Source organism: Copidosoma floridanum, unplaced genomic scaffold (assembly GCF_036245765.1).
Source record: "Copidosoma floridanum isolate Cflo_tuat_1 unplaced genomic scaffold, Cflo_Japanese_pri ptg000020l, whole genome shotgun sequence".
NCBI lineage: Eukaryota > Metazoa > Arthropoda > Insecta > Hymenoptera > Encyrtidae > Copidosoma > Copidosoma floridanum.
This window is the reverse complement of record NW_028321897.1, coordinates 1,318,573-1,332,332: the sequence shown is the minus strand read 5'-3', so window position 1 is coordinate 1,332,332 and position 13,760 is coordinate 1,318,573. Positions and strand designations below refer to the sequence as shown.

The 13,760-nt window shown below is 45.2% G+C and overlaps 1 protein-coding gene across 2 annotated transcripts in view; it reads right to left on the bottom strand.

Annotated features, from left to right (window-relative positions):
* Nucleotides 1–5,833, bottom strand: part of TfAP-2 (transcription factor AP-2) — a 96,048-nt gene extending 90,215 nt beyond the window's left edge. For both annotated transcript variants that reach the window (XM_089593860.1, XM_089593861.1), the window contains exon 1: nt 4,788–5,833. In XM_089593860.1, coding sequence (XP_089449986.1) covers nt 4,788–5,045 — 258 coding nt within the window. In that variant the 5' untranslated portion in view covers nt 5,046–5,833. The remainder of the gene's footprint in view (nt 1–4,787) is intronic.
* Between the last annotated feature and the right edge of the window lie 7,927 nt (nt 5,834–13,760).

Sequence of the window (13,760 nt, the reverse complement as noted above, 5' to 3'; positions counted from 1 at the left end):
CGTAGCTAAGTAGCTGATGATGGATCGCGATGATAAAAAAACTGCACTGCGCACACACGCGTCGCGTGGCATTGGCAGTCGCGTCGAGAGCGAGAGCTACAGTCCTTTCCGCACCTTCCGAAAAGAAATCATCGTTGGACGGAGTGTGTAGTCGATGGACTTGACTTTTTCTTTTTTCACTTCCAAAGCTTTTGGTCGGACCAATGTTATTTTTTAACGAGTTTTGCCTGACGGGGGGTCACAGCAATCCAAATATTGCGAACGCGAGTCATATCGATACGCGAATGGCAATCTATAGCTCGTGAAACATTTTATGTGTACAATATGTGGGTCTTGAGACAAGGGGCCGATGAAGAATTCAGATACGAAGCGAAAACGAGATGTACTTGGGTCGTCGACTCGTGTACCTGTACACGTTCAATCACTTGGATGATCAATATTTGGACTCTGATTGAAAAAACAGCTTAGGGTATATCTCCCCGCCTTTAGCTGTCTATCTAAAATGGATCTCACCTTTTGCTTTTTATTGCCTAGTGTTTTTTTTTTTTTTTTTTTTTTTTCTTTTACTCTGCCTTTACTGTCAGACCATTTCTAAATGTTTGGGTTCCATTAGTACTTTCTATTACCATGGCAGAGTTCATTACATGAAAAGAAAAAAGAAATTGGTTGGTCTACTCGCAAAAAAATATTGAAAGAATGAAATCGTTGAATTGTTACGTGAATCAATTGATAGCAATGTTAGAACGTTGTTTAAAAAATTATTTAGAGTAAAGGATGTTGTTGAATTAGGCTAATAGATGATATTAGAGTCAAACACCCCGTCGTTTGTTCCAATCATTCATTCTTTCACCAACTTTATGGAATTAATCGAATTATCGATTTGGTTCTTGTTAAAATATGCTCCTTAATCCCACTCCTAAAGATTCTGTTGAAAAAGTATCAATTGAAACACGTCAAATGCAAACTTGTACTTAAATTAAAATTGCATACGTTACTCTTCCCTCACTGACACAAATGAAGAAAATTTTCATTTTTAAAACATGTAATATTCGCTCCACTCTATTGACACCCTTATCTCCCGATTCGCACCTTCTCCTGTATTTACTACTCGTATACACCTACTTATGAGAGACGGAAGAAGCGCAGGTATTGCAAAATAACCCTGTACAGACGGGCATGACTCGCACGCGTCTCTCAGCCCAACACAAAATACACGGCAAAGTAGAAAAATAGCGAGCTGGAACATCTTTCATTGCAGTAAATTATTCGCTACGACGCATACAATGTAAAATTGTACATTGTACATTGTATTTTAAATAAACGTTAAAAAAAAAAAGAAAAGAGATGTGCGTCCTTTAAGATGATCTATTGCTGTTAGTTGTATACTCGATGCATCGGGTATGTACCCAGTATTGCAGACACACCACTGATCTGTCATTATATGTGACACGAACCCGAGCGTGGGCCGAATTATTATTGCGCGCTTGACTGTATCAATCGAAAGTCAACCCGAGAGCACTCTTGGACTACCGATACGGCGGAGGTATTTAGAAGAGGGGCACGTATGTGTGAGTGTGTGTTTGAATCGCGATTGAGCGCGCGCCCGCGCTGAGAAACAATCGCGCCGGCAAGGAAAAGAAAGAAAGAGAGAGAGGACGCGCGTTAGGATTAGACGCACGGTATAAATATGTGGGTATATACATACCTACGGCTGTCCCCGAGAAATTAATTGATCGAGCAGGTTTCTCTTGCGATGGGTATACGTGCGATATGTGTGTGTACATACATTACGCTCTTTGTTATACTTGATGCTGCGTACGTTGTCATCGACGATTTATGAAGTAATGAGAGGGGCTTAGTGGCGCGAGGAAAAACAGTGCTACTTCATTTGTGTGTGTACTCGTATAGAGAGACTTTTTGCCGTGCGTTACGGGATAGTCTTATCGCTTTGTAATTAAAAAAAAGACAAAATGGAATCCAAACGTGCGTAAGACGATTAAGGATACTAACACGACCCATGTATGAGTATATAGATTGAATTATTTTAATGATGCCGGTTTTTTGCTCTTAATTTACTGAGCATACATGTAATATACCGAATCGATATATACATACATGCCGACCTGCTAGATAATCGTAGTGCGCGTTTAAACTGATGTTTCAATCGGTAGTTAATACATCGAAAACGTATTTGTTTACAAACTTGGAAGTTTTAGCGGGATCGATTGGAAAATAATATGAGCTCGTTGGTCAGGTTATTTCATCAGACATGACGTTAATCTGGATCACAAGTACCCATCTGTGTGTGAAGATCGTGGAGTTTTTTTTAAGTTTAATACCTACCAAGCTGTGCGAGAAAGTATTGTGTGTGTGTGTTTGTGACGAAAAAATACAGTGGCCCACAGTGCCGGTTTCCATTCAAAAGTATAAATAAGATCATCTTGAGGCCATTTGTTAGTATCGCTAACATACGAGTATAGTTTCTTGAAAGATCTTACACTGCAGCCGTATATGCCCTATTGATTTTAATCATCTCAATAAAACGTCTTTTACTACGGTGTCAAAATTTTGTCTCCTACACTCTTCGATCTACCTATAACTTTTATCCAAATGAACGTGATGATTCTATGAGTCGAACGATGTATCGAAGCAAACTGCGATTCTCTAAAAACTCCGCTAGTGGATATGAGGGCGATCGAAAAATTTCTATCGATTCGAAGCCCTTTAAGTCCCGCAGCTGGTAAAGTAAATTCATATTTTTTACTAAAAAAAAAAAAAAAAAAAAATGTTTCGCTCCCAAACGCAACAAACAAATGGTGAGAAATTACATCAAGCACGAGTTCAATTGATGCACGCGTCTATCAAGCACCCGTCGTTTCATCCCCAGTCCCTTTTATTTCCAACACGCCAACTTTCACAAAACGAGCGCGTCGTCCCGGCCTCTTCCATACCGATAATAGCGATGCACACGTGCGAGATGGGCATATTACACACTTTTGGTCTGCAACCAACAGACACACGCGCGAAGCAGACGAGAGGAACAATATAATATATCGGCGTAAGTAGGTGGGCGAGAAAGAGTTGTAGAAACAGTAGTAGAGAGGGCGGGCCGTACAGCTGACGACGACCGGTGGATGTCACACGCGGGTACCTGCCGATTTTTCCCGAAACCCGTTCCGTGACCTCGCCGTCGATGATCCCGTGCACGCACGGCCGTATACCCACGTGGTCTCCTTTTGGCCAAGCCGAGAAGATTCACTCCCGAGAGAAACAAAAACCCTGTATACTCTCTCCGCCAAAGAGTCCGTTTCCACAATGGGCAGACCCGCTCGGCTGGAAGATTGGAAAGGTATATGTTAAGGTCTCGGGAACACGCGCATGATCATTATGTATACATATATATTATGTGATGTATCAGGGATTGGAAAGAGAAAGGGTGCAGGTGCACGATGTGACTGTATATCACCAGTGCCCCTCTATACACTTGTCCGTGCTCCTGCGTACGGTTGTCGGGTATTTCTATACGTATACAGGACCAGTTTGTCGCGCACATTGGAAAGTGCGTTTGGACGCACGGGTACACGTGTCAAATCGTTGATACGATAAACGGAGCTTGGAAGGAAGAAGTAGGAAAAAACAAATTGTCACGCCCACTGTAGGAGGAAGAAAGCCGTCTCGATTAGGTGAATCACAGTATCGGTTAAACGCGTAGCCCACCTGTGGGTCATCACCACAATGACATGTATATATATATACAACACACTTTGAGAGCAACTTAATTGTAGGGAAACCCCTACCCACACATATTATTTCTCCTTCTCTCTGTTTATCCGGCTCTCTCTCTCTCTCTTTGGCTCTCGTTCGCGTGCGTGCATTCAACCCGCCGGCTATACGAGCGCCAACTAACGACTCGCGATCGAAATTATCATCATTCCCTATGGGCCGCATTTGAATAGCTCGCGGAAGTCACTCGGGGGATCGATTTTTACCCCATCGCAGCGATAAGCCGCTGAGGACCGGGGGGACTTTGGGCCCGATGGAATGTAAATGCGGCACGGGTCTACAATGTGCTTGAGAGATGAAATCGGTTCTGGATCAAATAAACAATGTGGCTCTGTCCCGTCGCGGGTGTTGCGCAACAATTTGCTTCACACGGGCCATCAGGAGGCACGGAGATTTGGCTCGTCATGGAGTCACGCGGCGAGAACTGGCCCCCGAAAAACGAGAGCTTGGCCGACGTATATGTTGTTTTAAACGCACAAGTAAGTATATATATACGTGCAATTGTCTCGCTGTTGGCGGATCGTCGTTGTCCAAGAGCCGCGATCGTAAAAATCAATATTATTCGGAGACCGTAAACGGGACGGCTTGCGAAAGAAAAGGGCGGGCGAAAAAGAGAGAGTCGGCGATCCCCCGATCGTGCGGACACAGCGAAAATCGAGCGATTGCGGCTCTCGAAGGAAGAAGGGAAGGGGGACTAGTGATAACTGCTTGAGAAAATCCGCGTAAGGCCGAGTCGCGAGTCCTGCACAATGACAGAGAGGGGGTGTACATATCTCACTGCAAACCTGTTGGTTGTCTTCCACGGCACAACCGCATACACGCGCGCACGACGCTTCGTAAACAAGAAAGTGCGCTCGTGGAGTTTACTGCTGGGTGTTGCGTAATTTTACCTTCGACTGCTGTAACACGATTTTGGCGATTCAATAAACACTACCAGCCAACAGTCGACAAACCCGAGACGATCGGTACGCGCCGGTCCGAAAAAAATCGACGAGGGTACTCACATCGTCGGGGTCTTCGAGCTCGTCTTCGACGTCGCGATGGTGGTCCTCGAGGACGAAGCCAACGTCATTGTTGTTGTTCGCAGCCAGAGAGGACAGGTGCTTGTGGGAGCCGAGCTCGTCGGCGTCGACCTGCCGTTTGCGCTTCCCGGCGAGCCTGTGGTCCTCCAGCATGTCGTCCACGACCATCAGCTCCGACTTTATGTCGTCCAGTGGTGACAGCTTTGCGCGATCGACCCCCGAGTGCAGAATCGACGACATCGCGGTTGTTCGCGGTTCCTATCAAAGTACGCACTGTTATCGATCGCAGTGGGCGTCCATCGGATCTATGCCCACCAATGGCACGTTGACCTGATTGTTGGCTCTACACCTGTGGCTGTTTGGTCACCAGAGATCTGATTTCCAAAGACTCGGGGGGGTATCGTAGGCACGGAAACACCGTCTGGGTAGGCGTCGAGGTCTCCGGAGACCCGCTCGCGCCGTCGGACAATCAAAACATTGTTTATTTTTCCCCGCAAAGCTACGAGGTACGGCACACGTCCCCGAGGAATCAAACGGCACCTTACCGATTCAACTGAAATCGGCGTGTCTGCAAATTGGATGATTGTCCAATACCTCTTCTAGTTGGGAAAACAAAGGTCGCATCCTACGATGCGCCGAAAATCGGGTCACTTTTGCACTTCAGCGAAGTATTTCCTTCCAGAAAGACACTCGCGAGTCGAGATTTGCCTCGTCGACGACCTTTGGGGTCAGAAGGGCAGTTCCGATCGCGCGAGCCGGCCTTGACAATCGGTCGGGGCCTCGGGGCAATTCCGAGCGACGCGCACCGAAGAATCCGCGAGAGAGGAGACGAGAAAGAGCCACGAGCCACGTGTAGCCGAGTATATTTCGGCGGGTGTGCAATAGCGCCGCGGGCCGTGTGTACACAGGAAGCCCCCGATACACGCGCGAGACGCTCCCGTGTCGATTTTATAGGTGTATACGTGTAACGCGAGAGTAAGTGTGTATAGAGGAGACAAGCACGCACCGCGAGGAAGTTGACCGCGTTGGCGCGCGCGCCTCTCCGGAATGGCCTAGAGGCGAAAAGGAGAGAGGACCGACGAGGGGAGAGACGCGCCGCGAGCTCTCTCTCCCCCGCGGTGGCGCCGCCTGCGGCGGGAGGGGGCACGGTGTCCTTCTTTCTCTCTCACGCGTATACAATGTACTCTGTCTTGTACTCGGTTCTGTCACCGTATGGAAGTTACCATTCGTTTTCAAAACTAAATCTTTCCTTGTACCCTCGGGTAAGAGTACGGGGTGAATTGGTCACTTTTACCGCAAATGTTGAGGTGGTCTTGCGAGATAAGTTATCGGATACTTACAAGGAATCGATTGAAGTTTCCGGAAGACGAGGGAAGGACCGCGATGACATTGGAATTTATTGGATGCCACGCATGCCCCTTGAGGTCTTTGCACACATCTAGCGGGGTCTGCCCTAGTAACGGCTGTTTCTACTAGACTCTTACTTCGCTCTCGGTACCCAACAAACGACCATCAAACTCTCCTGTCTTCGGGATCCAACACCTACGTGTATATTGTGGCTCCACGCGAGTGTCTCACGACCCGTCGAACCACCGACTCCCACGTTGGAATTCGCGACATGCAGGGCATACGCGTAGATCAATCTTACCGCGGAACATACCCGTACAGTTGCGTTAACATTTAATATTCCAGTCTTTCGAAGCCTTACAGGTTCACCGCACCGTGCAACTTCGAACGATCCATCGCGTGCCTATACATAAAGGACACTCGCGGTAAACTTCGCATTGGCCAATCTTCCCGTAATCCATGTGTAGATTATCGTTCGTGCGAGGTCTTCCGTCAACTCTCCCCTTTCAAACATTTGCTGGATGTATGACTCGTGTACACCCACGTGTACCTTCTCCGACCGGGTCTCTCGCTCGACGCACTTTGAATTCCCGCGCTGGAGGATCCAACTAGACCTGTTTCCATTAACCGGCATCGTGCTTATCTCCCTCCTCTCTATTTTTTCTCGGGCGCAAGTGTAGAAGCCAGTGGGTCGCTATCTTGCGACGTATACATGCAGAGACAAAGTTTTTTCAACTGCGTGTACTCTTTTATTTTATTTTATTTTTTTGTAACTTCTCGATCTTGTACTAAATACATCGTAAAGCCAAGCAACAATGCATATGCATGTCCGTCTCAAAGAGCTGCACATCAACATTGGAGTCTTCGTCGTTTATGCGTGTTTGCTATGGGCTTTCGATTCAGCCGGAAAAAGAGGGAAGGGAAAGGTGTAAGGTATGTCACGGTGTTACCGAAGTTGTCCATTGTTTAGGTCGAGTTAATGGGTGATGATAAGTAGCGCCGAGTTGAATAACAAGCGCCCCCGAGTGGTGCGGAAAAAAGTTGATGTTTAACGAGATGGTTGGATTCGCAGTTTCGCGAGGAGTCTTTGTCTTTAGGCGCGTGTGAATTTACGATCGCCCGTAACGATTTGAAAGCTGTGCAATGGGGATCCCAGTCATAATCTGCTGTAGTTGAGGTACAAGTTTAACGGTTCGTATAGGATTCCTATAAATATGAAGATCTGCAGTGCACAATACAAGCTTTACTTAAACGTATAAAATGCTGCTGACCTTTGAAAATTATTCATTGAAATGGTACATTTGCTACGAGTATAATCATGTAAACCCTTTTAGATATACTGCCATAGTAGCTGATATCTCGAATCAAAATTATGTTTAATCGATGGATCGTCGCACCTTTAAAAATTGAAACAAAATAGCGGTACGGACGATTAATTATTTGATGTGAAATTAATGCAATAAGACCTCCTGAATTTTAATAAGTTAGGATCGTACCTCACGAGATTTTGCTTAGTGAATAATACGTATCTAGTAGCACCTAACTATGTGTTACATTTTAACAGAATTTTGATTTTAAATATGATGACTTTGAACGATTGTACGACTTTTTAGTGCACTCTTTATTGGGCAATTATCGATTAAGGTGGCTTGAGTGATTTTGATTGGAATGGTAAAAATCTTTGAAATTTCGTAATTATGTAAATGAAGTGTACCTAATTCATTTACGATAAAAAAAATACTAGGGTCAACCACTTTATTTTTCAGAAAATCGCTACTAAAAACTCAACAACTTAACACGCAATCTTAGGGGATTCATCACTAAAGCGACTATAACTCCAAAAGTAAATGACAAACCTCTACAAATAAGAATTGTATTTGTACCTTTTTTAATGGTAATTTTTTAGAATTGTGAGAATGATATATAAACGACTCAGATTTCATGAAAATTAAGAGAAGAGCGATTTATTGTCTTCTGCGTCTGCGCATATTAAAATGGCGAGTTTTATTATTCTTTTTATCAATATTTTATCACTTTTTAGGCCAATAAAAATCTTGATTTTGAATATGTAATTTAGATATTCAGTTATCATGACAATCAACAAAGAATATTTTTCATAATCCATAGAACCCTAATGGGCCCCTCGCTTGGTACGGCCCCAAATACCCAAACCATGGCTGCAGTGCACCTTGAAGGATCATGCGATGCCGTGCTCTAGTTTTAAACTTTAACACGATGTCGGTATGACCTAAAATGTGGAAAAAAAACATGTACAAATACAATCTCAAGAACGATTGATTGAAAGACGTTTTTCGCCTGTTTCCGACAACAAAAAGGTCCTTTTTGATAAAGCCTAGGCGTATACGTTTGAACCTCGGCACGGATTCACCCGCATACTAGAATATCCCATCATTACTTAATGGAATTCCTGTGTTGTGGTATTCCACTTGCGGTACCGCGCGTAAGCCAATCCTTTAATCCCCCCACAACTCGATAAAAGCAGGAGAAATTTCGCACGTTCAAAATATACCTGGAAAGCTTCGCGCGATCATACACCAGTGAAAGGATCAACGCACCTATACCCAACACACACAATCAGACTGTTTGCGAGAAAACATAACTACCACGTACCTAATGATGCACACAGCGCCAAGTATAAAAATCCCTCCGACGCTAAAACTGGAAAATTAACGACGTTCTACTTCAATGCCTATGGTAAATCATCATCAGACAAGGTAACAGATGCTTCTAATCCTCCACCCATTGGAGCCTGTAAGCATCGACTGTCCACATTTTAATTAGCTTCGTGAATGAATTAAAAAAAAAAAAAAAATTATCCCATAACGGTACAACCACGAGACTCCCTCGAAAAACGTCTACACTCGGCGCAAGCCCAGACTCCCGGTCCATTGCTCTTCGAGGCCCATCTATGAGTCAAGCCGCGAGCACGCGTCCAAACATCCCTCCCGATCCTTGAAAAAAATAAAAAGAACCAGTTCTCCAAAGGCATCAGTCCCGGCACACCGGAAGCTGTGGACGTTGGGCGAAGGCCGAGGGAAAAAAAAACACAACGGCGAGATAAAGAAGAAGAAGAAAGAGAGCGCGGGGTATCTGGTTTATCCTGCGCAGGAAGCCGTTCCCCTCGACCATACGTTCGCTTAACGATCGAGACCCAATCTTTTCTTCCTCTGTCGCACATGTACGCGCATGTGTACCTTCAAAGCGGTCCAGCGAGTCAGGTAGAATCGCACAGGTGAAACTCACGAGCAGAGCGCGACACTCGCGTCCTGCCCCCTTTTCAGATTCTTCTCCTATTTTATCCATTGGGAAATGCCGGTGCACGGCCCAAGACTGATGTTGCACACACCCTTGCACTGTTCTTCGCCGATGCAAATGGCCATTGTTCGAGCACAGGCACAAACACCCGTACCCCATTAGCTGCTGATATCCCTCCGCTCGCGCTTCCTGTTCCCTCTCGTTCTCCATCCTCCAAGAGTGTACTGCCCATGCCGAGGAAGCTCGCAGAGGTGGGATCGGTTACATCTGCGCGGATAATGTTACGTTGGCGATCAAACTCGTTCCTCCCCCCCCCCTCCCCAGCCCCTTCGCTCTCTTGCTCTTTTATTGTGCTTGCGGTCCATTGAAAGAGCACATTATGTACAATGTATAAGAGAGGAAGATAAGGGTTCGCAGCGTGGTGCGAAATCACTTGTACATTGCACCGAGCCACGTTGTTGTTGTTGTTGTTGTTGTTCATTTTGGAGGAAATCGACTTTGTACTTGTCGATTCAAAGCTGCATCTCGTTTTTACTTGCATACGTTATTTGTTTGTACGTGCGCGTTTGATATAATATCAAAAAGAAACGTTTACCCATCGGTCCCAGCACCTATAAGACCGGGGAAAAATTTTAACTTGTAGCAATGCAAGACCAAATGGTCAAACCTTTAAACTATACCTGTACGATTGGGATGGTCCAATAAAAAGCTACGTCCTTGTTTGCCATTCTGGTGTTGGAGCGCATGTCCATGTATACCCACGACGTTATTCAAGCTAATTGTATACATCAGCGATTGTCGTCGCACGTCACGTCCCTACACGAGTGATGCAGAGAGCGAGAGATTAGTTTTCCTTCGTGTCCTAACGTCATAATCCTCGGCGAGTCGATCGCAGGACGGAACAATTAGAATTTCAGCTCGCGCAAGGGAGCAGCGGTGCCATTAGTGAAAGTGAGCGTCCGTCCCGAGTCGTGCTGGTCAACACAACGAGCGCACAGGTGGGTTGTACACTGCGAGACATACTTTACGACGTGCAGGTAGCGACCGCGCGGATTTACGAGCTCGAAATCTGAAAATCAGATTGAAACGTTCCGGGTGACATTCCACCGACAGGCGTTTCATTTTTCCTCTCATTATCGGGGAAAGAGCGGCAGCGCAGCGGTTCGAGTTTCAAAAGCTGATTCCCCCCCCCCCCCCCTAATAAGCCCTCATATAATAACAGGAGAAATCCTGGTGCTCACTCGTGACGTAATTGACGTTTTTGTCGTTCCATTAAATCAGAGGCGCGACGAGTTGTTCTTGTCGTCGTCGTCGTTGCTGTTGTTGTAGTACCGGAGATCGGCCATTATTCAACTCACTTCTTTTCGCGGTAACGAACGAATCTACATGATTCGCCGATAAAAAGCGATACTCTTTCCGAGGCTTTCCGCCGCTCTTTTCTCTTTTCTCATTATCATTATTATTGTTATTTCTTAACTCTGCAGCTCCGCCGGATCAACGGGACGCTGAATCCAAACTGGGGTAATAAAATGCCGGGATGGCAACGAGCTGGCTTTTCCCAACAAAAAGCTACGAGAAGGGTATTTGGTAATTAAATTGTTGACGCTTTGTTACGGGACTTTGTTTTTTCATCGCTGAAACGCGCTATCGGTTTGGGATTGTTGAAGTTCTCCTCGAGTTCCCATTTTTTGGGCTCGGTGGGTAAGAAGCTTATCGATGATACCGGCCCTACTCGTTAATTATGCTTTGTGGGTTGTTTTTCGGGCTACACTTGACGAGAATCCATTGATATTAGGGTTTTGTCACCTGCAGGTGGTGTCAACGAAACAGATCGTCTATAGCAAGCTGGTATTGCTATAGTGCTCTCACATTGATGTGATGCCTTTGAGACATCATTTCCATTGTAGAAAATTGTAAAATAATAGAGTCCACGTCCAATAGAACCCAACAATCCTTTGTGTTCTATCGCTTAGGACAACTTGATTTTCGGAAGCAGACCTTGTGCAGTCAATATAAGCATTTCTCCCTTCCCGAGGACTTCATCTCTGGCTCAAGGCGAGTTTCCATCGAATGGATTCGTCAAACAGGCGGCATTCCTCCATACGTTAACCCAAATACGCGCTCTTTGCTCGTGCTGTGCTCGTTAGGGTGGAATGCAATGTCCCGCAGAGTCGGCAAACGAAGAACGCGTCCTCCGAGAAAACGTGGCTTTTTGAGATTGCTCCCAAAAGCCGGATTTTTATGGATTATTCTGGTGCTCGTTGTTGCTTTTGTTGTTTATGGAAGGCGAAAAGTGCCAGACTTGACGTTTCATCAATGTGTGCCGTTGGTAAACTGTTTTCGGGGGGTCCCCTCCGCGAGTACGGTGGACTGGTTCAAACAGCTGCATGTGGCTGAAATAATTGATACCACTGGGAATAAGAACTGACTTTCTTGTCTATGGATTAAAAACATTCGTGACCGGATCATTGTGCAAGATGTCCACCTGGACTTAGTGAAACAAGGTAAACCGTATTTGAAGCTCTACATTTTAATTATAGATGATGGAAATATTGTTGTTGTGATTTCAAAAGAGTCTGTCACGGCGTGAAATTTATCACATTTATAAATACAAATTTTACCCTCTATATTGGAATGGCATTTATTTGGTAAAATACTCTTACTCGATATGTATCTCGTAAACATTAATCGTATGGATCCAGCGCTTAATTGCCGGGAAAACACGCAGTGGCTGATAAATCGATTCCTACCAGTCGCGTGGAAATTTTTCATCAAAACACGTCCACTGCTTTAACGTTCCAACTGTGGAAACGTGTTACCGATTGTACATGAAAGAAACAGACCCAATAACCTGACATTACAGCCCTGCTCCGGAGCGACGAGACAGCAGCGAAAATGTCCCTGACTAATCAGCCGGTACCTGAAATCAATTTAGCACTCGACTAATGTAATCCACAATTCACGGCGCGCATGGAGACAAAATCAATTCTCCATCGACACACTTTTTACCGATCTCGGATGATATCATGTACGCGGTACTGGGGACACAGAGAGGGAGACGAAGCGGGTTATTATAAGCAGTCACCGAAGCACCCATTAATATTAATACACCCAGAGCAGTCCCATAAATCTCAGGTATACCTTATACCTACCAAGTAAAACGTGTGTTATCGACGCACGCATACGTGTGCGCTATAACGAGAGCTGCGCGTGACTGTAGGTGCAATTACACGTGTGGTCCCAGAACAACGATCGGCGTGCTAATGAACCGCAACGCTACGATATCCTACTATTGCCCTAAAATCCTGCGTTCCAGCTGTACAGAGGTGCATAGCTGTAGTTAGAATCACACTTGCGAGGAGAGACAGTAGAGCAGGTGACTTTTTTTCAACCGAACCATACTACTTTGTTACTTGACAATGCCAATTGATTGCACTGTATGTAAGTTTACGTAAATTACAGCACGTGTCAATTAGTTCTGGGTGTTTTCATTTTAAATTATTATAATGAAAAACATTTGTGAAAACAAACAATAAATGAGAATGGCATGAGTACAAAGAGTGCCACAGATATACACTTCTCCAGAATGATGTATCATGAATATATTACTTTGGTTTTTTTTAAGAAATCGAAAAAAAAAACTCGACAAAAACGGTTAAGATCAGATGGTAAAACAATTAATCATGGACATTAAAAAAAACGTCGATGCGATAGCGATACATTTAAGACCCAAAAATTTTTTTTTGGGACACGAGGTCCAATCCCTGGCTGTACAGGACAAAAAAGGGACACCAAATATTCAATCCAAGCATCGTAGAAAATCGAGCAGTTCGATCTATCGCCTCATGCCAGCCCATCCCCATCCCGCGTATCTACAGTACTGTGGGCTTGTATTATTCAGACGAGATTGACTGCCCGTCGATAAATGGCCCACCCACACAAAGACAAGCTTTGACTCTTTTTTTTGCCTCCACCTTCTCCGCGATTTCTGAAGAGAAATTTCCAAACATATTTTCGCGTCACTCGCCGGGGCACGTCTCTATCCCTGCCGGATGCAGATAGCGCTTCCTCACACAACGAGATGAGCGTTAGTGTATTATGCACGCGAAGGAAGGCGCACGAGCCATTCAAGAAGCTTCGCAGTGGCGGCTTGATGGGAAAGGCCATTCCGGAGACGCGATACGTTCTATGAACGGCTATACCCTGCATGAGTATTGTGTATTGATACATTATGTGTTTGCATTTTTTTTTCCTGCAGCTCGCACTGGTGTATGCTGTAATACACGTTACTGGAGAAAAATGGCCGGAAACGGCATGAGTCAGGAATAGACC